Source organism: Letharia columbiana (genome assembly GCF_014066305.1).
Source record: "Letharia columbiana isolate WasteWater2 chromosome Unknown xpSc0000088_s0, whole genome shotgun sequence".
Taxonomy (NCBI): Eukaryota; Fungi; Ascomycota; class Lecanoromycetes; order Lecanorales; family Parmeliaceae; genus Letharia; species Letharia columbiana.
Genome location: NW_023501166.1, coordinates 87,461 through 107,889, shown reverse-complemented (window position 1 = coordinate 107,889; position 20,429 = coordinate 87,461). Strand labels below are relative to the sequence as shown.

The 20,429-nt window shown below is 50.1% G+C and overlaps 8 protein-coding genes across 8 annotated transcripts; 3 read left to right on the top strand and 5 right to left on the bottom strand.

Moving 5' to 3' along the window:
* Positions 1–4,041: 4,041 nt before the first annotated feature.
* HO173_013166 (uncharacterized protein) lies at positions 4,042–4,910 on the bottom strand (the record flags this gene model as incomplete). The annotated part of the gene is made up of 4 exons (XM_037314991.1): positions 4,042–4,268; positions 4,365–4,640; positions 4,699–4,813; positions 4,890–4,910. 4 exons carry the CDS (start codon positions 4,908–4,910, stop codon positions 4,042–4,044), a joined length of 639 nt encoding a protein of 212 aa, XP_037158147.1.
* A 1,194-nt stretch (positions 4,911–6,104) lies between these two features.
* Positions 6,105–6,752, bottom strand: HO173_013165 (uncharacterized protein; the record flags this gene model as incomplete). The annotated part of the gene is made up of 1 exon (XM_037314990.1): positions 6,105–6,752. The coding sequence occupies one exon, from the start codon at positions 6,750–6,752 to the stop codon at positions 6,105–6,107; it is 648 nt and encodes a 215-aa protein (XP_037158146.1).
* Positions 6,753–6,810: 58 nt separating this feature from the next.
* Positions 6,811–7,158, bottom strand: HO173_013164 (uncharacterized protein; the record flags this gene model as incomplete). Its single annotated transcript, XM_037314989.1, has 2 exons — positions 6,811–7,008; positions 7,069–7,158. 2 exons carry the CDS (start codon positions 7,156–7,158, stop codon positions 6,811–6,813), a joined length of 288 nt encoding a protein of 95 aa, XP_037158145.1.
* A 353-nt stretch (positions 7,159–7,511) lies between these two features.
* HO173_013163 (uncharacterized protein) lies at positions 7,512–8,128 on the top strand (the record flags this gene model as incomplete). Its single annotated transcript, XM_037314988.1, has 4 exons — positions 7,512–7,514; positions 7,563–7,665; positions 7,754–7,884; positions 7,937–8,128. The coding sequence occupies 4 exons, from the start codon at positions 7,512–7,514 to the stop codon at positions 8,126–8,128; spliced, it is 429 nt and encodes a 142-aa protein (XP_037158144.1).
* A 96-nt stretch (positions 8,129–8,224) lies between these two features.
* HO173_013162 (uncharacterized protein) lies at positions 8,225–9,270 on the bottom strand (the record flags this gene model as incomplete). The annotated part of the gene is made up of 5 exons (XM_037314987.1): positions 8,225–8,257; positions 8,331–8,439; positions 8,489–8,854; positions 8,916–9,138; positions 9,189–9,270. The coding sequence occupies 5 exons, from the start codon at positions 9,268–9,270 to the stop codon at positions 8,225–8,227; spliced, it is 813 nt and encodes a 270-aa protein (XP_037158143.1).
* A 2,816-nt stretch (positions 9,271–12,086) lies between these two features.
* On the top strand, positions 12,087–16,715 carry HO173_013161 (uncharacterized protein; the record flags this gene model as incomplete). Its single annotated transcript, XM_037314986.1, has 1 exon — positions 12,087–16,715. One exon carries the CDS (start codon positions 12,087–12,089, stop codon positions 16,713–16,715), a length of 4,629 nt encoding a protein of 1,542 aa, XP_037158142.1.
* Positions 16,716–16,718: 3 nt separating this feature from the next.
* HO173_013160 (uncharacterized protein) lies at positions 16,719–18,798 on the bottom strand (the record flags this gene model as incomplete). Its single annotated transcript, XM_037314985.1, has 2 exons — positions 16,719–16,848; positions 18,422–18,798. 2 exons carry the CDS (start codon positions 18,796–18,798, stop codon positions 16,719–16,721), a joined length of 507 nt encoding a protein of 168 aa, XP_037158141.1.
* A 1,073-nt stretch (positions 18,799–19,871) lies between these two features.
* HO173_013159 (uncharacterized protein) lies at positions 19,872–20,425 on the top strand (the record flags this gene model as incomplete). Its single annotated transcript, XM_037314984.1, has 2 exons — positions 19,872–20,101; positions 20,155–20,425. 2 exons carry the CDS (start codon positions 19,872–19,874, stop codon positions 20,423–20,425), a joined length of 501 nt encoding a protein of 166 aa, XP_037158140.1.
* Positions 20,426–20,429: the final 4 nt, after the last annotated feature.

The following is a 20,429-nucleotide window of genomic DNA, read 5'->3' as shown; positions in this document are numbered from 1 at the left end:
GCTGATTTTTGAAGCTCTGATGTATCCATTTGGAGGAGCGAGAACATTGCCTCAGGGTTGGGAAATTAAGTTCCTCAACAAGTCCATGATTAATTGAAGACAACTTTGTCCCAATGTAATAGCGTCAATGATTGATACCTGACCTGAAGTCTGCTAGTTTATTCACGAGAGACATCTGTCAACGCTCTGATCTATGACTGAACACACCGAATATGGGAGTTATGGCGATCAACATTGTAGCCTTATGAGAAGAAAGCGGATCCGCTGGAAGGGATCCTGTACTGACACCGAGGTACACAGCCTTCGACTGCTATCCGATGTCAGCACATGTACCGTATTTTGGTTAGAGTAGTGGGATCACTTACCGTCTAGCCCTGCTTTTCAATCCGCTGCCACTGTTGTGACTGACGGGAGTCTGGAGCTCACGTGAGAGCATTGTCTTTCCCACATAGAACCAAGATCATCTGTCTAATTGACAAAGCTGGTGGCTGAATCCGCCTACCGCAGCCCTGCGGCGACATCTCTTCGAGAGATCAGACAAGGACGATGGTCTGAGCCAACCTGAAACCCGTTTCGTAATCTCGCAGAACACAGCCACCTCCGATGCATCCAGACATCTGAGGCCATTAGCAGCCTGAGCGGATGACAAACCTTCCCATTGAACAACCGCAGCCTTCTGCCGTGCACGATGGCGATTGGACCGAACGGACGGGCTGTCTGGATCAGGTGTCTCCCCGATGCAGTGACACAAATGAGACATCTCGGCTAAGGTTCCACAATAGAGATAGAATCGCAGTGCACGTAATCTCTTGAGCCGTACACGGTTACACCCCAATTGCTTTCAATGTACAACCCTCCCAAACCGGGTGGTATGTCTCGCTTTGCGATTTACACTTCCCAGAGCTTCGCTGCTCACGGGTACCGTCCAAAACAAGGTCCTGCTATACGCCGCTTTTGAAAATCATCGTCCGAGAGACGCTTCAACGCCCCCTTCTCGAAGTGAGGTACTCCTTTACCACCGGAGGGCTAGTCATTTCAGGGTCTAGCGCATAGAAAGAGAGCGAGTGTGTGCGGGAAGGGTGGGCCAAAGGGGGAGAGGATCCTGTTCATACCAGAAGCACCGCGAGGGTAGCGAGATAGAGGCACTTTCCCGAGTGGGGCGCCGCCAGCCCGCCGAGCTTGGAACCTGCACCTGGAAACTGCCCCGAAAGGTGCGAGACGTGGGCGGCTAAAGGCCAGGGGGCTGTATGGCCAGAGGCTGTACTCCGTGCGGCGATCACTTTCGTGTAGAGGACCGAATCGCGGACGGATCGGAAGGATCTCTTGGGAGTACTTGCGGGAAGGAAAGGGCGGACGGGTCCGGTGGTGTCGAGCAACATTGCAGGTCCATAAAATTCGGTGGGTGGGGTTGGGCATTCATGATGCAGACAGCAAATCCTAGCGATACTCTTTATGCAATCCTGTGGGTTGTATAGACAGGTTTTCAGCCCCGACAGTCAAGTTGGGTTGAGGTTGGTGAGGAATACCAAGCGCCCATGCAGGGAAGTCGTCAGGCAATCATTGAATGATACCAATGGGACGAGCAGACCGTCCGATTGGATGCTGCTTTTATATGTACTTCAGCACAAGTTGGACAGTGAGATTGAGCACTGACGGTGATTGCGGTTTTGCTGGTGCCGGAGAAGAGAAGGAGACTGTACGATCCGTCTAGTAAATCTAAATTCAACGGTAAGCCAGTCTTATATCTACAAGCCTTTTGCTTTGCCTCAAGAACGATTCCAGATTCTATAAGAGTATTTCCATTCTGTGAACTCCTCTGTGTATTAGGTGATAGTTAGGGACGCCCTAAAGATTTTGATACTAGCACTTCGTTCCCAATCTCCCTGAAAACCGAACCACTCAAAATCATTGACTCTTCCACACAATCACCTGCAGGCTGGCTCATAGTTCAACCGCTCCGTTCCATCATCGACATCACACGCGTCGCCGGAATACCTTGCATTGACAGTGATGTTACTTACAAACGTCCCGGTCCCAATGCATGGGTGATAATAGAAATGTGATCTGAGGCCGGCCAGACATCACCCTCTTTATCCACTATCATTCCTGTCTGGACGCCGCACGCTTCCCTCGACTGCGTTTGAGTATAGTAATAGTTGACCCTTGTACCTTCGAACTCCTAGCAAATTTTGAGGAAACTCTGAATCGTTCCGGTCGGGCTTACAAAGGCCGAAAACGGCTCCGACCATGCTGAATATTATTCACTGCCGAGACTTTACGCTAGTCGCACTGCTAGGTCCAGCTCCGAAGGTAATATCGATTACATGTCGGCGAAAGAAGCGGATCCGAACTCTGATACCCGCTTTCTCATATATTGCTCACTCCTGGAGTCCATCATGTGCGGTACAGAGTCGAAGAGGCCAAAGTGATTAGCAGTTGCAGTGAGCGTGTGTTCGAGCAACTCGAACCTTCAAGCTCTGCATAAGCATGGTAATTTGCTGCATGATCTTCGTGGCTCAAGTCTCGTCCATTGGTAATGTCTTACACTTCGAACAACTCCATGGCAGAGGATAGGGAGGAGGATTCTGCCCCCTGCGTGTCGAGAACACATATTTGTATGATCTGTTTAGCTAGGAACTTCGAGCTGGTCCCATTTTGGCAACACTAGTCTACGCGGGTTGCATGCTGAAGGGCAAAGAGCAAGGAACTTGTTCATGAGATGAAGCTCAAGGCTATATCTGCATTGCTGAGTAAGTGATTTTCCACCACGTTTTTAGCCTCTTCGTCGGGAAACTTCATCAAAATCAAGGCGACATTCGGACTTCTTCAAGACTGCGGCTGAGCGAATCGTGCCTCGCAGTTGAGACCCTGCGATGCATTCGAGTACACCCGATAGACATAGCGTGGACTTAGGGCTCGATCTGCGTGAAGAAACTCGTCATTCAGAAGGCCATATGTACGTGCTAGATCCTGAAGTAGCTACCTTTAGGCCTTGCCTGTCTGAATTAAGCAGTGCTTTCCCGTACGGTTTTTATTGCAAGAATTTGTGGGGTCTATTCGATCCTCGTGATGCTGAGCCGAAGATGCTTCTGATGCCATCATGTAATCGTACAATAATAAGTCCCGGCCTGATCTCCCAGCGAGATATATCAAGTCTGTATCAATGGCGCAATTGGAGACCATGCTAACGGGAGGAATTTGGCGATAAGGCTCTGTTAACGCTGAGCAGTCATTTGCTTCTCATTGGACAAATGCAGTAGTCTTTCATGCACGATCCCAACTGAACCCAACGGATGCGTTGTCCAGATTGGGTTCCTCTCCGATGCAGAGGAACGGACAGAAGACTTCGCTGAGGCATCAACGGCAAAGTGGGGAAACACTTCGTTTTCGCAATTGGAAAGAAGTACTACTGACCATACTCAAGCATACACCATGCGTCTCGATGAAGCCACCAATAAATCGATACTGAAGCGGTGCATAATGACAAGGCTCCATAAAAACAGTTGGCCTTGCGGTCTCGGCAAAGTGACGCCTGTGGCGAAGCTAATGCATGCATGCGGTCTCGCATGCGGTCTCGGGCTTGCCGCTCGTATCATTTCATGCATCATGCATCCTGCGTCTTGAGGAGGAAAGGGCACATGGCGACGTGCCCGAAGAGGAAGCCGCGTAGGAAATGCCGACGAGCGGAGCGGCAAACAACCATTTCAATGGGCATTTGCAGACTTCTTTTTTGACAGCGAAAAAAATAAAAAATGAGATTCAGATGTAGAGAGAAGAAAGTATTCTACCCTCACACCCCAGATCCTCATAATAGAGCCAGTAAATGCCACGAACTCTTTCCAGGCGATCGGCCGCATGGAAGGTATCTGATCTCGCCTTGAACCCCACAACTCCAACCCCGCAAAAGTTGCAGCTCGCAAACAAGTAGCTAGCATTCCACAAACCCCGCGCTCTGATCCTTTTCTGGTATATCCATGCAAAGTCTTCCCAAGCCCTTTCCATATGGGTAGCCTGCTTTTCCACTGTAGCTGGCCAGGTCTATCACATCACAATGCACTTCCCACCGCAGCAGCCCGCGCTGTCTGAACTGTCCTGTGGCGGCCGGGACGTACTGGGCCCTCCTCCGCCCGCTGGATAGGATGACATCTCTTTGTTGTATCTTCTGATTTCGCGGACGATATTGAAGAAGGCGTTGTCGACGTTGATGCGGGATTTTGCGGAGGTCTCAATGAAGGCGCAGCCGAACTGGCGAGCTAGCTGCTCACCCTCTGCAAATCAAAAACGTTAGCTGATCACCATAGCAGTAGAGCTCGCGGAGTCGTAAAGAGCTTCTCGCGAATTATGGGTACTGGCTTCAAACGTACCTTGCCTTGAGACTTCTCGCTCTGAGTCCAGATCGCATTTGTTACCCACTATGATGATGGGAAAGTAGTCTTTGTCCTTCACTCGCAGTATTTGTTGTTGGAATGTCAAGATCTCTTCAAAGCTTTGCCGTGATGTGATTGAGTAGACCAGTAGAAATCCTTCGCCCGTGCGCATATATTGCTCTCGCATCGCCGAGTATTCTTCTTGACCAGCTGTATCCAGTACATCGAGCAGGGCGACCTCGTCATCTATGACGCATTGCTTTCGATAGGAGTCTTTAAGCTGTGTTAGCTCACCGTCCTTCTAGGAGTCAGACAAGCGGGCCAGGCGAACCTTCTATTGTAGGGTCGTATTCATCGACGAAATGGCTTTGTATGAGCTGGATAGTCAAACATGACTTTCCCACACCACCTCCACCAACCACCACAAGCTTGTACTCTCGAAGAAACTGTACAGGCGGAGTGTTAGAACGCATGGCTCGAAGACACATTGGGATATCCCAGGAAAGGGAAAGGGTCACGAACTCTATTACTATTACTAGTCATGGCTGCGGTAAATTGTATAGCTCAATATAGATCGTCCCTAAGAAACGTGGAAGTCGCGTGGCCCGTAGGTTGATTGGCGTATCCGACTGGATGTCGGATGACGACAGGAGCACAAGGGTACGAGGGAGCTGTGGCGGGGATTTTGCAGAGGTCCGCTTGTCGCTAGAGAATAGCCGCTCAAATGTGTGTAGGAAGGGAAGCTCAGGAGACTTTGAGGAGAAGGTTGCGAGCTTTGCGAGAGACGGTCTTGCGCTTGCGACAAACAGATCGATTGGGTGGTGTGAGATCTAAGACACTCCAGGGTTAAGACGTATGGTGGTACGTGCTCTTGGGGCAAGAGTGTGACGAAAGAGCTTGGCCTTGATAAAGAGGTGAGGTTGATGTAAAGAGGAAGTGTGATGGCGTTGGTACCGCTGAGGTTCTGTGTTAGTGAAAGTTTCTGCACAAGCATCTCATGGCACCTGCAGCATGGACAGGGAAAAAAGTGACAGGGGGAGCATACGGCCGTCTTAGTGCCGACTTTAGCGCAGACCAACAGGACACCTCCGCGATAGTTCAGATAGCTGGGACCCCCGGGGAAGATGGGACTGGGTCCCTTGGGAGAGGCTTTGGGTTGACCCGCCGTTCCCTCTAGTTCCGGCAGAGGAGGGCGATGAGGTGATCTGATAGGCAGATTCCAAGAGCGCCTAGAGAGCTTGGGATCCCCCGCCTGCTTATGCCTGTCTAAAGTAGCTTGACGAAAGACGGATTACTTGTCGATGACCAGCTGCCTTTTCTGCGAGGGTTTTGGTAAGGAAAAAGTGCGAGGGAACGAGCTCAAGTATTCGCACAGAGGTGGTGGGCAAGGAGATGTGGCAAGGGGTTGATGCTCAGCCCAGATCGGCCGGAGCATGTTGCAAGGCATCCATCCACTACGCACCACAAAAAATTCTGTGCCATTACTTTGCAGTCATCAGTATTTGCATGGGCGATAAGGCCATAAATGAGCTTGGGACGGCTATTACGACATCGTCCTGCATGAGCCATGTGCTTGGGCTAATTAAGCTCCGATATCCTGTTGCAGGGCCACTGACGATCTCCGTGCTTCTCCAAAAGATCATCCATGCGACTGTTTCATGTTGTTGCGTATTATCTAGTATAAGGCTCTATTGAGAGACCTGTTATTCTATCTCCCAAGGAGCTCTATCCTGGATTTCATTCATCTGGATCGTCACTTTGGTCCATCTCATCTTCTCTTTCTACCCTTTTGCCTTGCACATTTTTCTCTACCTCCCCAACTAAACTCAAAAGATATTCCTCGTCTCTTCCAACAAGCGTGACAGAGTTCCTCTTTCTTCCCCAACGTGGATAGCTTCCAACTTTGACTCCTTTCGACTCAACTTCCCCTGCTAGCTCGGTCAGGTAAGACGCTACTGCACTTTCTGCCATTGGAGTAGAGATCAGTATCCGGTATACACCCTTGCCTTCGGGATCCGTCAGCCGTGGTACTAAACCGGGTTTGAGTCCTTCGAGAAGCTTCTCAAATAGTCTGGGGACTCCGGGCAAGATATGAATGTTGCCGTTGACAACCGAAACAGGAACCCATAAACTCTCGTCGACAAACAGTACCTGGCCCTCATCGTCTCTTGAAGTATCCATTGGTAGCCTTATCATCCGTTTCTTTGCTTCCAGGGCAGGCGATGGTACGTCGTATGAAAAATTAGGTTGCGAAGGATGCGGTTTCGAAAGCTTCTTCATTCGGGTTAAAGCCTCCTGATGTTCCACGAGTTTTAGTTCAAAAGCCTTTGCTACCGATTGATAAGTAATATCGTCATGTCTAGTGGTGTCTTGAGTAAGCTTCATAATGCGGCAGGTACTTCATGCCGCACTTACGTTGGGCCAATTCCTCCACTGCTACATGTCAGCAATGTAATCCATCGACTCTCTCATCGGCTCTTTCATTATCTTGCCTTGTGACCACAAAGTCGTAGTTGTCACTCATCCGTCTTGCAGCTTCTACTATCTCTCCCTCGTCATCTCCTATCACTTCTATCCTTTTCAGATTCATGCCCAGTTTGAAGCAGAACTTGGCAAGATACGCCGAGTTGGTATCGACAGTCTGATTTGTGTCTGTTCAGCTGGGAGGATACTCCGCGTCCAGTCGCGCATTGGGGCACACCTTGCCACCGAGGACCTCATCGCCAATGATAATGCATCCTGCTGTATGTATCATGCGCTTACTCTTCTCTTCTGCTGTCACTGGTGTCATGATGCTGCTTCTTGGGAAGGCGCTGGAAGCTGCTGCCGAGGAGTGTGCGTAGTAAGGAAGTGGCCGAGACAGATGTCGACTCAATTGGCTAAGTCTTGCAAACATTGAGGTGTGGACAATAGGTTAACCGTCCAGCAATGGAGTACATGGACATTATCTATGTCATCAAAGTCAAGATGCAGCAGTACGCGGGGCGAGATCTGCCGAGATCGCCAAGGTTTCTCGGATTTATCGGATCTCATGAATCTAAAGGAGGATCTGACGCGGGCAGTTCTTCAGAACTGCACTGTCATCAGCTGCTCATATCCTAGAATTTATACCTTGGGAGACGCTGTTCTTGATATTTATCGAATATGGTGAGCCAGAGCTGCCGCGCGCACCTTTCATTAAGCTGACCGTTGCAGTCTTCGGAATCACGGTTGTACACATTTTCACCTGAGACCAAAGAGAAGCTGCGGAAGTTTAGATTAGGGACTTCAAGAGCAAAGGACCCCCAAGCGGTGATCTGTACGTTCTGAACTGCCCTCACACCGTATGGACACCAAGTCAGCCGCCACATGGAGAAACAATCAGCTGACCGCTTTCTACAAACTAGACCAGATCGATAAGCACACCTTGGAGATCGCACAAGTCGATGATGAAATTTATACCAACATGCAAGAGTTAGCAGACGAGCTGCCAGATCACTCGCCACGCTATGTTCTGCTCAGCTATCCCCTGAATCTGGTCCGTTCTGCCGTTGGTCCAGATTGAAGACTGCTCGTTTACACAAAGCTAGCCATCTGGTCGTCTTTCGGTACCCTATGTACTGCTCTACTATCTCCCGGTTACCTGCAATGCGGAACTACGAATGCTCTATGCCGGAGCAAAGGAGTTGATGAGAAATACCGCAGAAACGGGGAAGGTCATTGAGATGGCCGAGGCTGAAGACCTGGAGAAGATCGAAGAGAAGTTAGGTGGCGAGCAATAGCCTTTAATCAAGTTTATACGTGTTGGGATCTATGACGGCCTCTTGTACATCGCGCCACCAGTACCAGCCTATCAAAGATTAGCTCAACTACGAGTGTCACGACTTCTTGTGCATGACCGTGGCCGCGGCCTGAAGAGAAATCAGCAAACATTGCCGTGATGGCAAGCATCACATGAAAGGAGATGGGCGCAGCAACCCTTACCTGGTGATTTGGAAAGATAAGCGTATCAGCTACGACAACATTTTCCCTTCTCGCTGCATTGAATACCACGACTTCGGCAATATCATCAGGAGTGAGTGGTTCGCAGCCGCTGCCGAGAAATTAGCTTCTTGTGGACTGGCAAACGGTAATATACCTACGCATAGACCGCGTCTGCTTTGGCTTTATCGCCATAAAACCGTACGACGGAAAACTCGGTCTCCACTTGGCCTGGATCTACTTCCATCACTCTTATCCTCGTAGCAATCAGCTCTCTTCGCATGGCATCTGTGAAACTTCGTATGGCCGCCTTTGTTGCGCAGTAGATCGAGCCGCCAGGGTATGCTTCTCTGCCCGCTATCGACCCAATGTTGATTATGTCTCCTCGTCCTCCATCCTCACGCTTCTTGTAGATGGGAAGAATGGCTTGAGTCATGTTGATCAAGCCAGTGACGTTGGTGGAGAACATGACATCGATGTCTTCATCAGCTATGTCTGGAGCCTTTGCTGTGCCTTTGACGAGACCACTAAAAGGTAGTCATCAGCATTTGTTCTTCAAATTTATGCATAGCCACTTTTGAGACGTACGCATTGTTTACCAAGACATCAATGTCCCTGAATTGTGCCGGCAATGAATCTACAAAGCCCTTCACCTCACTCGGGTTGCTGACGTCCAACTTCACTGGCAGTACCTGGACCCCTGAGCCAACTTCTTCCTTGATCTCCTCTGCAATCACTTTCAAAGTATCAATCCTCCGCGCAGTCAGAACCAGCTTAAGACTTTTAGGCGAGGTTCGAGCGAATTCCATTGCTGGATTTCGTCAGCGTGGTGGTTGTCGAAAGTTGAGGTTGCGCTGAGACCTGTGCTTTTGCCAATCCCAGATGATGCTCCTGTCACAAGGATTGTCTTGCCCTCGAGGCGTTTCGCCATTGCGGTAGCCATTGTTCGTCTTGCTGTGTGCGAGATGAGGGGTATGTTGGGAAGAAATACTCGTGAGCTCTGGGATTGAGGCTTCAGAAAGTCATGAAAGAACAGAGTGTTGCGGCGAACAGCTCTAGGAAGCATGTGAGAATGTAGTCGCGCTCAATTGGATGTCAAGGGCAGTTGAAAGTGGCGGGATACTCGTAGTCTCGTAGCACCGAGCAAATACAAGATATCGTCATCGACAAAGATCTTGATTGGGCAGATCGCTAAACGCGTAAAGTCGCTTATTCTCGATTGCAAATTAGCGAAAAAGTTGGAATACTTGGCACTGAGATTCTCACACACACCCACCAAAAGTAGTACGAAGAAATCTCTCCATATCGCATTCTACCACCTTCCTCATCAATTTGAAGCTCTGTATATCCTAGCAATTGTCTTCCAGGGCCGCACGTTCACGGGGGCATGAGGGCCTTCAGTCTGGAGGCTGATATCCTCAGCAATCGCTTGGGCACGGGAGGACGCCTCTTAGCCCTACTGTCTGGCCGGAGGAGGCGGTAGGGGGGCCCCTGACTGCGTCATTGGGAGGATTCGAAACACTAAGGCAAAACACCAAGGATCGGCTAAGCGAGATATACAGGAGCTTCAAATATGATGAGGAAGGTGGTAGAATGCGATATGGAGAAGATCATCTACTCAGTACTACTTTTGGTGGGTTTTTTTTGAAAATCTCAGTGCCAAGTATTCCAACGTTTTCTGCACACGCTAAAAACAAGAATTCAAGCACTTCGTCTACGCCTTGCCCTTAGTAAGTTGAGGGCGCAGATTACGGTGAAATAACGTAGCAAGGATATGTAGGCTCTCGATTCAAGCCTTTGGGAATTTCGGCGTCCAATGACACTCTCTATGCGTCGTTCATTAACCCCAATGAATGGGCAAACTACTAATTTATACCCCAAACTGTAGAATCTTTGCTAATTGATAGCCCTACTTGACGACAAAAGGGTACGATTCGTCTATCTTCACAGGGGGTGGACGGCAATAAGTGGCAGGATCAAATGTAATCACAACCAACTAGGAACTCAAGACAAGGTTCATGAAAAGGAATATACACCATAGCCATACCAAGGGCGTTGGCTCGTTTCCAGTCATGCAATACCGTCTTCTCTCATTTCGCACAATGAATTTATTTCCCCTACATTCTTTCGCAATCTAATGCTCCTTGGCTTGTGAATTGAGGGGGCTGGCAATTTCGATGAATTGAGTCGTAATTTCGTGGCCGCCATCGCGCTCTTTAAATATGCGTAGACATTTCTTCTTCTTCTTCTTCTTCTTCTTCTTCTTGTTGTCCATATGCACGAGAAGCAGAATTCTATATACATATACGTCTGTTGTATTCATGAGCGTTGATAAGGGCTTAAAGTCTCTGCAACTTAGGATTACCGGATGCAACAAGTGTCACAGGAAGAGGGTCAGTATCGTGATCACTACCTTGTTGAGCAAGCTAATGTTTGAGATAGTGTCGCTGTATACCTGATTAATGGGCAAGCAGGAAGCAGAGCTTGCAGCCTTGAGATGTTGTCGACTATGAGATATTCGTGCGATGACTGTCGCAAGCACAAGGTCAGCTACATTTCCCCGGAATCCAACTCCCTGCTAAAAGGCGACGCCATAGCGGTTTGATGTCCATTGGGCAGCATCAGAACATCAGCTTCATACCCGCCAAAAAGCCCTTCAGTCGCCACTTGAGCAAGCTGATCTCGGATAGAGCTTCGACCTTATGAACGAGGGTCCTACTCTTCTGCGATAGAGTATGCTGCAAGGCTATGTTCGCCTTCATGCGTAGCGGAAGAGACTTTTGCTTCTCAATGTCGCTTCGAGCACTGGTCTGAGTACCCCTGGCTCTGCAATCCTTCTGCCCCTGGTTTTGGAGCATGGACGATCGTGCTGGCAGACGCATTCACTCATGGAGTTGGTGGACAAGAGGTGTAGGCCCCCCAGAGGATGTGTTAGGAGATGTTCTGCTGCGGAGATGGTAGGGCTGTAGAGGAGAGGGCAAACTTCCTTTGGACTGTTGACACAGGTATGCTCTCAACACCTCGATATCTTCACTCCTTTCTGCAACCCGATTGGCCACGAGTCGAACACAGCGTGAACCCTTCTCAAATTCCACATATTTGAACCCCTCCTGCAGTACAACTTCGTTCTTTCTCCATGCTTCAACAGCAAGTTTTCAACCGTTCATAGACATCTTTCTACTCCCAGCACCAAGACTTTGAGGCATATCCGAGGCTCAGGCTTTCATACTCTGATCTTAGTTGACTGCTCTGCTTCGTCTTTCGATATTGCAACAGGCGAGGCTGTCTGCTCGTGGTGACCGCTCTGTTGTGCATACTGTTTTGGTGGTCAAACCATCACAGCATCCAACAACACTCGCTCACAGACATATCTGAACCTTTTTGTTAGACCCTCTTACACTGCACTGCATCATCACTCGAAGCTGCATCTGTGAAGCTCTCTGATTGTGGTCGACACTTTACCGTCAACACACATCAAGGAGGATACAGTCTGTCAACATCCATCGATCCATCCTCCTCATACTTGCTTACAGACCTCATCCAAATACCATGTGTCAATCAAAAACAACAACTTCTATCATTACAGGTATGGCTGACTCAATAACTCAGCCAAGCTGGATCCCAATAATCCAGCCATCTTTGTTTCATCAGGTGATGAAGAAGTATGGCTATGTCTCGGCAGATTTCAACTGTTCAATTGTCTATGGACCCAAGGTAAGTTCAAAGATATCATCAATATGATAGGATACCAGCTAATTGATGCAGCCTGCATTCTTCGAGGATGGTCAATCTCTAGCGTCTATACATTATCATGTGGACGCTTGCTTCTGGAAGGGGAACACCTTCATCGATGGAGCTACCTTCCTAGTTCCCTCCAAGCTCCCAGAGGCAAGGTCGCAATGTTACAGTGTGGACCTGGACAACACCACCGGGGTACATCACGTCACCCTCCGAAAGGCAGCTCTTCAAACAGGTTTGCCGTTGATCAGGTTGTCAAATGCCAACTTCTCCAGTCACGACGTCGAGTTCTCAAACGGAGAGATGATGACAGTGCCAAAGCGACAGACTCGCAAGACTCCGTCCAAAGTATATGAGTGGGAAAGCTCCATCGCTCAAGCTAGGCCTGTTCGCAACATCGTCCGTCAGATCCAATTCGGCATGTTTGGACAAGACAGTGAAGCCGACGAGGTCGAGCATGTCCACGATCAGACAATCTCTGCTCCTGCCGGATCGGACAGCTCCATCACAAGGGTCGGACGTGTCGTAGGTCAGCAAGCAGCGGATGATCAATCAAGACTTTCCAATTTCGCCAAGTCAATTATCCACGTCGTGTCTGGGGGTTCAACGGCCTCTAGTTCCATCGGAGCCGAAGTTTCTGATGCCGCTGCACAAGCACAAGAGTCTATTGAATCTTCAGTCGACACACAGTTGTCGGACAACTCGAGCATATCTCGGCGATCAAGCGCTGGAAGCCAGGGTAACGGAGATCTTACGTCAACCGTCCCTACTAGTCCCGCGTGGTCGACTCTCTCAACGTTGCCATTCTGGAAGTCGGCATTGGCGAACTTACCGCAGGTTCCCATCGCGCCAGGGAAGCCCAGTTACGCAACCAAAGCGCTCGCATTGGAGGTTCAAAAGCACGATGACCTAGGCAAGACCGATGACCAAGAACAGACTGTTTTTCGTCGTCTGTCTTGGGGTCTGAGAATTTCAGACCGGCAACTCCTCCACTGGGACGAGATCCAGGATGGTGAATCACCTTACCTCGAGAAATTTCCTGCTCCTAGAAATGATCTTGTCATGACTCAAGAAGGCCAAATCGATGTAGCAGAGGATGTTAGTAACAACGTCCAATCTTCTCTGACATCGGCTCCGCTCACGTCAACGCCTGTCGAAGCTTTGCCATCATTCTGCACCAACGAGGCCTACATCTCTCAATGCTTTGACGCTCTCGATGTCGTACGCATCGAGCTCGTTGGGCGGACATATTCGCGACTCTTCCCTCTCGATCTCGTACTCGAAGCCAAGGGAAAGCAGCATGCCACAGACGCGCCCAAGATTCAGCGATTTCCTCCAGTATCCGATGAGTTAGGCGTTGAGATTGCAATTGATAGCGCTTCGGGAGAGCTATACCTGAGACCAAAGATGAGTGCTCCATCAATGGTCGTCCAGTCCATTTCGGCCACCAAGGGCACAAATGTAGCGGCTGGATCTAGTGTCCCGGCTCAAGACCAGCCATCGAGCGATAGTGCTTGGCAGCCACACCGACTGGAGGATATTGACTTGACCGCCGTATTCAACCAGGGAGCCACTGAACTGGACGATGAAGGAGTCTATGCAGAGCCGTCGACCATCGCTTCTCACGTCATTGGGAGCCGTCTCGCACAGACACAGTATATTCCATCAGAATATGCGGACCACGTCGAGTACATGATACAGGCTCACCCGTTCGTACCCAGGATTGTGGTTGAAGCCAATGAATACTGGAACTTTATTAAGGTATCCATCAATGGTACGTGGTACGCGCAAGGCTGTCCAAAAGGCTTCCTGCCACGACGATCTTTGTTCGAGAATGACTCCGACGCAGTGTTTCGGGAGTTGCTTGGTCTCGGTAGCAAGCCCCAGGCTGTTGTGGAGAGGCCTCAAGACCTTCGAGTTGGATTTCCCGTTCATCACTTCAACTTGATCGACCAGCCTGTCTTCCAAGATTCTCGGAATCCCTCAGCAGTCTCATATTGGGCTGCAATTGCAAGCTATCGGAAGATGCAGATCAAAGACGGTGTTAGCTGGAAGGCAGTTGTATCATCGCAGGCAGCAAAATGGGTGGACCCGTGTACTTTGGACCGAGGCGTGGAGATCCCTGATGACCTTCGAGCAAGGCAAAGCTCAAGAACACTCCGCGATTTTGTCACTGGCCAGACCACCATCCGATATCTGCCTTGTGGTACTTGGATATGGGATGAATATGATTCCGACCAAGAGATACCGGAAGTCATGAGCACAGAAACCCGTGAAGCAATGTTAAATGCGTCCTCAGCCGCAAACACGTTTCACGGTCTGCAGCGACCATACTTCATTACACCGTACGATGGAGATATCAACGTGAACGACGATGGCACTGGTCAGCGTTCTTTAAGATTGAAGCAGGGGAGGGAATGGAAGACCTCGGAGAGTCGCAGCTCTACAAATCTCCGCTTGGTTGACAACGGCACTGTGCGTGTGTATTCCTTCAAGGGAATGGAAAAACCCAGAGTGTCCGAGGTCTTGGAGAAATACGAGACTGCGGACATCCTGGTGATTGACTTGCCTTTCAAAGCAGAGCCCGCAAATGCCCTTGAAGAGACACCGAACGAAGCAGGTGCTGATGAGATCGAAGACGAATCTTCAGAGGCAGAGACTGAGTTGGACGAGGAGCTAGCCGTTGATCACGAGACAGTAAATTACGTCAATACGTCCACAAGCCTCATGGTCATCAAGTCGCCGGCTGCCGAGAAGCCCGACAAAGATATGGTACAAGCGCCCGTCGAGGAAAATTCGCAATGGTCCTTGAAATCGGTACTCAAGCAGATTGTCAGAGAAGCAGCGGAGAAGGCTGCAGAGAACTCGGACAAGTCAAACCCTCCAGACTTCCAAACAGTGACACATGACGATGTGGGCGCTTTACGTGACACCCGCAAAGCACATGTGGCTCCGGTTGATTCAGAACGCGATCAGTATCTTGCGGAAGTGCTTGGACCTAACCCCAACGCTTCAAAGATGGTATCCGGACAAGGCAGTGTTCTTCGCACTGCAGATTTCATAGAGACTTCGGAGTCACCAGTACCGCCGGAACGTCTTCTTTCGAAACAGGTCCAGACAGATCTTGAACTGGAAGTAGCACCGCCGCCTGTGCACAGGGTTGCGAATTCTGAGCTCGCCCATTGGTCTTCTTCCCCCCAGCGTATCATGCGCGGCGAGTGGAACCGCAACACTATTGGCGAAGAGAGTGAAGAGAAAGAGCGCGATCCAGGACTCGATGTGGATTCCCTGGCCATGATACCGGACTGTGCTGAGCGATTCAATCTCGCCTATATTCTAGACGGGACGATAGTGGATCCAGAATTTGACGAGCATGTCGCCATGTTGCTCGGACCTGGCGTCCTCGCCCAGAAATTCATGTCCGGACAAGGCGTCATCCCATTTACTACGAGTGGCATGATGACTCTGCTTGGACCTGGCGCCGTTGGGAAAACGATGGATGGCTACGGTATTACACGGGCCACGAGGGGTATGACTTTTCTTGGCACTGGTGCAGTTCCTGACATAGCATACGCTATCCTGGCTGAGAGTGATGGGGCGACTCTCCTCTTCTCAGATTCTGTTGACAATCCGATGCCTAGGTTGGGTGGTATTCCTAGCACCACGGATTCCACAGATACTCGGGAGTCGCCTATACTATCAGGGCGCAATCTATCGCCTATGAAGATGTTCTCTTCGGCGCTGGACCAGCCGAAAACTCCCCCTCAGAGCCCTGAGGCGGTTGAGACCCTTGGAGTGTGGGAAGATGACGGTAAAGGTGGCTTTAGATCTCCTGGCAAGCACTGTCCCCAGTGTATGACCATAGATGTGGACAGTCAAGGCGACGACGTCAGCGTCTTCGACTCTAGGACTGAGGAAGCGCCAGCTGCTGCGCAGACAGCTTTCTATCAGGCCCTGGTCTTGGCAAATGCGAGAGCAGAATCCACGGTTGCTGATCGAGCGACCGACTTCGAAGACGAAGAAGTGTCTTCGACGCCTGTACGGTCCAAATTAGTGGTCTTGTCTCCTATCCAGGAGAACTCTCGAACTCCAATCCAGAGAATTAGGCGGCCTACTGCCCCCAGACTGCCTTGGAACCCCAACTTTATGTGGGGTAGCCATCGGACATGTCTCCCTGCTCGCAAGCAAGTCTTCAGCTCGGCAGAGCGCGCCTTAGCAGAGCCAGTTTCAGCCGAGAGCAGCAAGACTCATTCGCGAAACACCTCGTTCTCTTGGGAGGAAACCTCGACAGAGAGCGGATATACTCACACGCGGAATACGTCGGTCTCAATCACTTCCTCTTCTCCCGAAGCCGTGTCGACCGAGAACGGAAATACTCATACGAGGAACACCTCGCTCTCAGAAGCTAGGTCGCTTGAGGAGGATTTTAACAACGAGCGCGCTGTATGGGAGGTAGTGAGGCGTGAAGGATACGCAGCATCGCGAATGGCACAGTTTGACTCTCCTGTCACAGCCGCTGCCGCTCTCGGAGCAGCTGCGCCGGAGGATGCGCTTGCTTCGCCACCAATGCAGCACGAGGCAAAGGGTCATACTTCGCACTATCTGCTCGTCATTGCGATCGCCGTCGCTTTCTTATGGCCTTTCGTATGAGCATCACGCGGAGGAAAGAGAGACGCTCGGGAGACAAGCGAAGGGGTATTGGAAGGATGGATTGTTTTGCTCGTTACCAATTTTGAGAACTGTTGTTGGCCTGCGTTGATGTTTGAAGCCGAGGCTTGTTGATCTGTCTTGAGGTATGGGAAGTAAGCATAGGATTTGTTTCATGTACGTACTTAGGGAAGGGAATTTCATTATTGTCAACAGCTGCGAGAATATTGGAACAAATCCATATTTCAAACCATCTGTACCTTGTGCCTGTTTAATGTTTGGTGGGCCTCATCGGAGAAAAGTAGGTGCAATCCCGGGTGCACTGTCCGACTAACCTGTCTTAGGCCGGAGCACGGCAGGCGGGATCCTATTCCCCCCACAGCCAAAGACTTCCACTTCATCGCTTCACTTCACAGCAAAGCCAGGCTTCGTATGCTACAACATGTATTTCACGCTGGTGTTTACAGATCACTAACATTGTAGTCTGAAACGCATTCTGGACCATGTGATGTAGCCCAAGGAAGTTGCTGCGTTACAGGACTCTTATTGATAAGCCACACTATACAGGGATAGCAACGGACCGTACTTCCAAGCGGCATTGAGACACCTGGGCATAGATGTCGCGTATTTGGGCGTCGTGCAAGACGATCAAGGAAGGTTCGAAGAGGTTATAGAAAACGCTTTTAATACGACAGGAGCAGTGTCCGTTAGGAAGTTTGACTTCATCCGCCAGGGCCTCACTGACTTCGAAGCCAAGACACGCTTCCGTAAGGTTGCCATCAGGCCTAGACATCCTGTTCTCTTTGCTGTGCTTTCCCCACACGGAGAAGACGTCAAGAACAATATGGCCTCCAGGCCCATGAAGACAGAGAGATGGGATCGCAAAGCTGCCAGAGGGACCCCTTCTTTTGCTTGCCAGGGAATCGCCTGACCACTGTTGGCTGCTTTCATTTCCTAGTCATGCCATATCTCCGATTCTTCCACGGGCAACCGGACGAAAAGCCCATCGTGCACAGCTCAACGTTCTTGGCTCTCCATCACAGCGGTCCAATTTCTCAGACGCCGTTCGCAAAGCCGTCAAAAAGCCAAGCCATCTACGCTTGTTCTGGCATGGAATAATCGACGGTACAACAAGCCAAGTCACCCTGAGTAAGGACCAAGGATCAAATGAGGTCAGACCATTGCTTTCCGCCAATTGCTGGGTCGTTGCCCCTAAAGGTCCAGAGCAGATCTCGCATGGTACTTGGGCGGACTGCTATTCGTCGCTGCCATCCTCCATTGGTGGCGACACCCCAAAGAGAGATTCAACGGATCAGAATTCAAGTTCTGAACCACTGCGTCCTGCAGCAAGTCCTTGCTGGACAATTGCGTCTATGAAATGGTTTGCTCTGCCGCAATGGACACCGTGAAATGGTATGGATGAAGCTCCTCCAAGCCGCATGCCGCGGAATCAAGCCGAAGGGTTCGCTCCCAGCTTTGCAATGCTCATTGCAGCATCCCAATCCTCTATAGTATTGGCGCCAAAAATCCAATTTTCGTCGTGTGGAGTCAGAATCTTCCCGTCCAACTCCTCAACAGTCATGCTAGGACCGCACTTTCCCGCAGCTACGTTCTCTGCAAGTCTTCCTAATGCTCGTGGGCTCCATATTGCAAGAAGAGGTTCTAACAGGCCTTGCTCATTACCAAAGCAAGTCACAGGCGGGACGTACTCCCTCATTAATTGCTGGAGTGTGTGTGCTGTCAAGAGTGGATAGTCACAGCCGACAATGAGCCATGTGGCCGAAGGTGCGCAGATGTGTGCAGCGACGAGCCCCGCCGCAGGGCCCAAAAGGATGCTTGTGGAGTCATAGATGGGTTCGATGTGCTTTGATATTTTGTGAGAACCTGCTAGATCCATCTCTAAAGTCTGGTCCTGGTCGCGCAACGAGATGAAGAAGGTGTCTGTAAGGGGGAGAGCGTTCATCAAATGTTCAAGAGTATGTTGGTATGCTGGTCTCCCATCGCTATGCGGCATGAGGTGCTTAGGTGTTCCCTTGCGGGTAGAGAAACCTCCAGCAATGAGTAGTGGCTTGATGTTGTGTGTCATTGCACTTCCTGTTCTTGCTTCTGATGCGTGAACGTCGATGATTCTAATAGGCGTCTCAAGATATATAAGCTGGTGCCTTTATCTAGTCATTCGACAACGTCATGGCGAAATCAAGGGTCGCAGCAAGGCAGGCTCTAAACTTACACCAAATCTTGATGAGGTGGACTCAGCGTGTGAGCTACTAGGGGGATCCTGGACGCTTAGGTGCACCACCCGGGGGGCTTTGGAAGATCCCCTCTAGGGACCAGCGGGGTCCGGAAGGCCGGGTCGCTAGCCCCCAACTTTGACCTATGCGTGTTCCTGACAACGTCACTTGTTCGGATATATCCCACTACAATATCCAAGAGCTCGTTGGGTCTAGACCTCAAACGCCGCTAGGTTTCCACGACACATTCAAAGGTCCTAGAGGATTAATATTGGCCGTGTCGTCGGACGTCATCATCAAAGAATGGCATCGACGATGTCTGTATCCGACCCGGCCTCGATGGGCCTCTCGTCGCGAGCACAATCCCCAAACCTGCCATGGCCCCCGAAAGATACCAGACTAGCGATTCTGTTGAGGACATATGGGGTCCAAGGACGCCGTATAAACATAAGTGGCCGGCGCGAGTAGATGAGGTGATTACTGAAAGGCCCGAAAAGTGGGTACCGAGTGCCTGTATCATGTGCAGCTAGGTATTAAGAGAGCAGGTGCTTCAACGCCTTAGCGTTAGCATATCAAAAGTGGACCGCGGTATTGTCGACTTGTCTAGCAATGGCTGTGGATTGGACATCGCGGTTAAAGATGGCAAGATAGTTGGAGTCTAGGGCAGAGCTGTGGTATGTACACCTCGTCGCGTTCCCTCTCTGTTCGGTGCCAAATTTGATTCGCAAAACGAATATCGGGATCAAACAGCCCCTTTACTCGTTTAGGCTATCCAATCCAAGTTCCTACGTTAAAGAAGAAATACTAACCCTGAAATCTGCGTAGGACCGTGTGAATCATGGGCGTCTGGGCCCTAAAGAATTGCATGCTTATGTTCGTTTGGAAGTGTTACTGTTCTGGGTGTTGTTATTGATACGCCTTAAGCTGGATGTCTACTGTTCATGAAGAACGCCTCAAGTACCCGTTGATTCGCAAGAATGGCGATTTACAGCGCGCCTCATGGGATGAAGCCATGTTTTTTATCGTCAAAAAGACGAAGGATCTACAGAAGCGATTGATGAACCATGGTATCAGCTTTTACGCTTCTGGACAGCTTTTTCTAGAGGAGTACTACGTGCTTGCGAGGGTTGGTAAGGCTGGCTTGAACACTTTGCATATGTAATGATCCTAGGCTTGAACCATGATAGAGTCAAGAGCTAAGCATTTGGCAGGAATGGGAACACTCGTCTTTGTATAGCAAGTGCTGCAGCTTCCATGCGGGAGTCATTCGGCTTCGACGGTCAACCTGGGTCATATACTGACATTGACATTACTGATTGTCTGTCCATAGTCGGGCACCATTCCTCGGCAACACAGGCTGTTCTATGGTCGAGGATATTGAACACGTTGGAAGCTCCTGATCTTCCAAAACATCGGTGTAGTTCCTCGATTGTCCAAAAACCGCGAAGCGGACGACTGTTCGTTTGGCCCCCTAAAAATTGAAAAA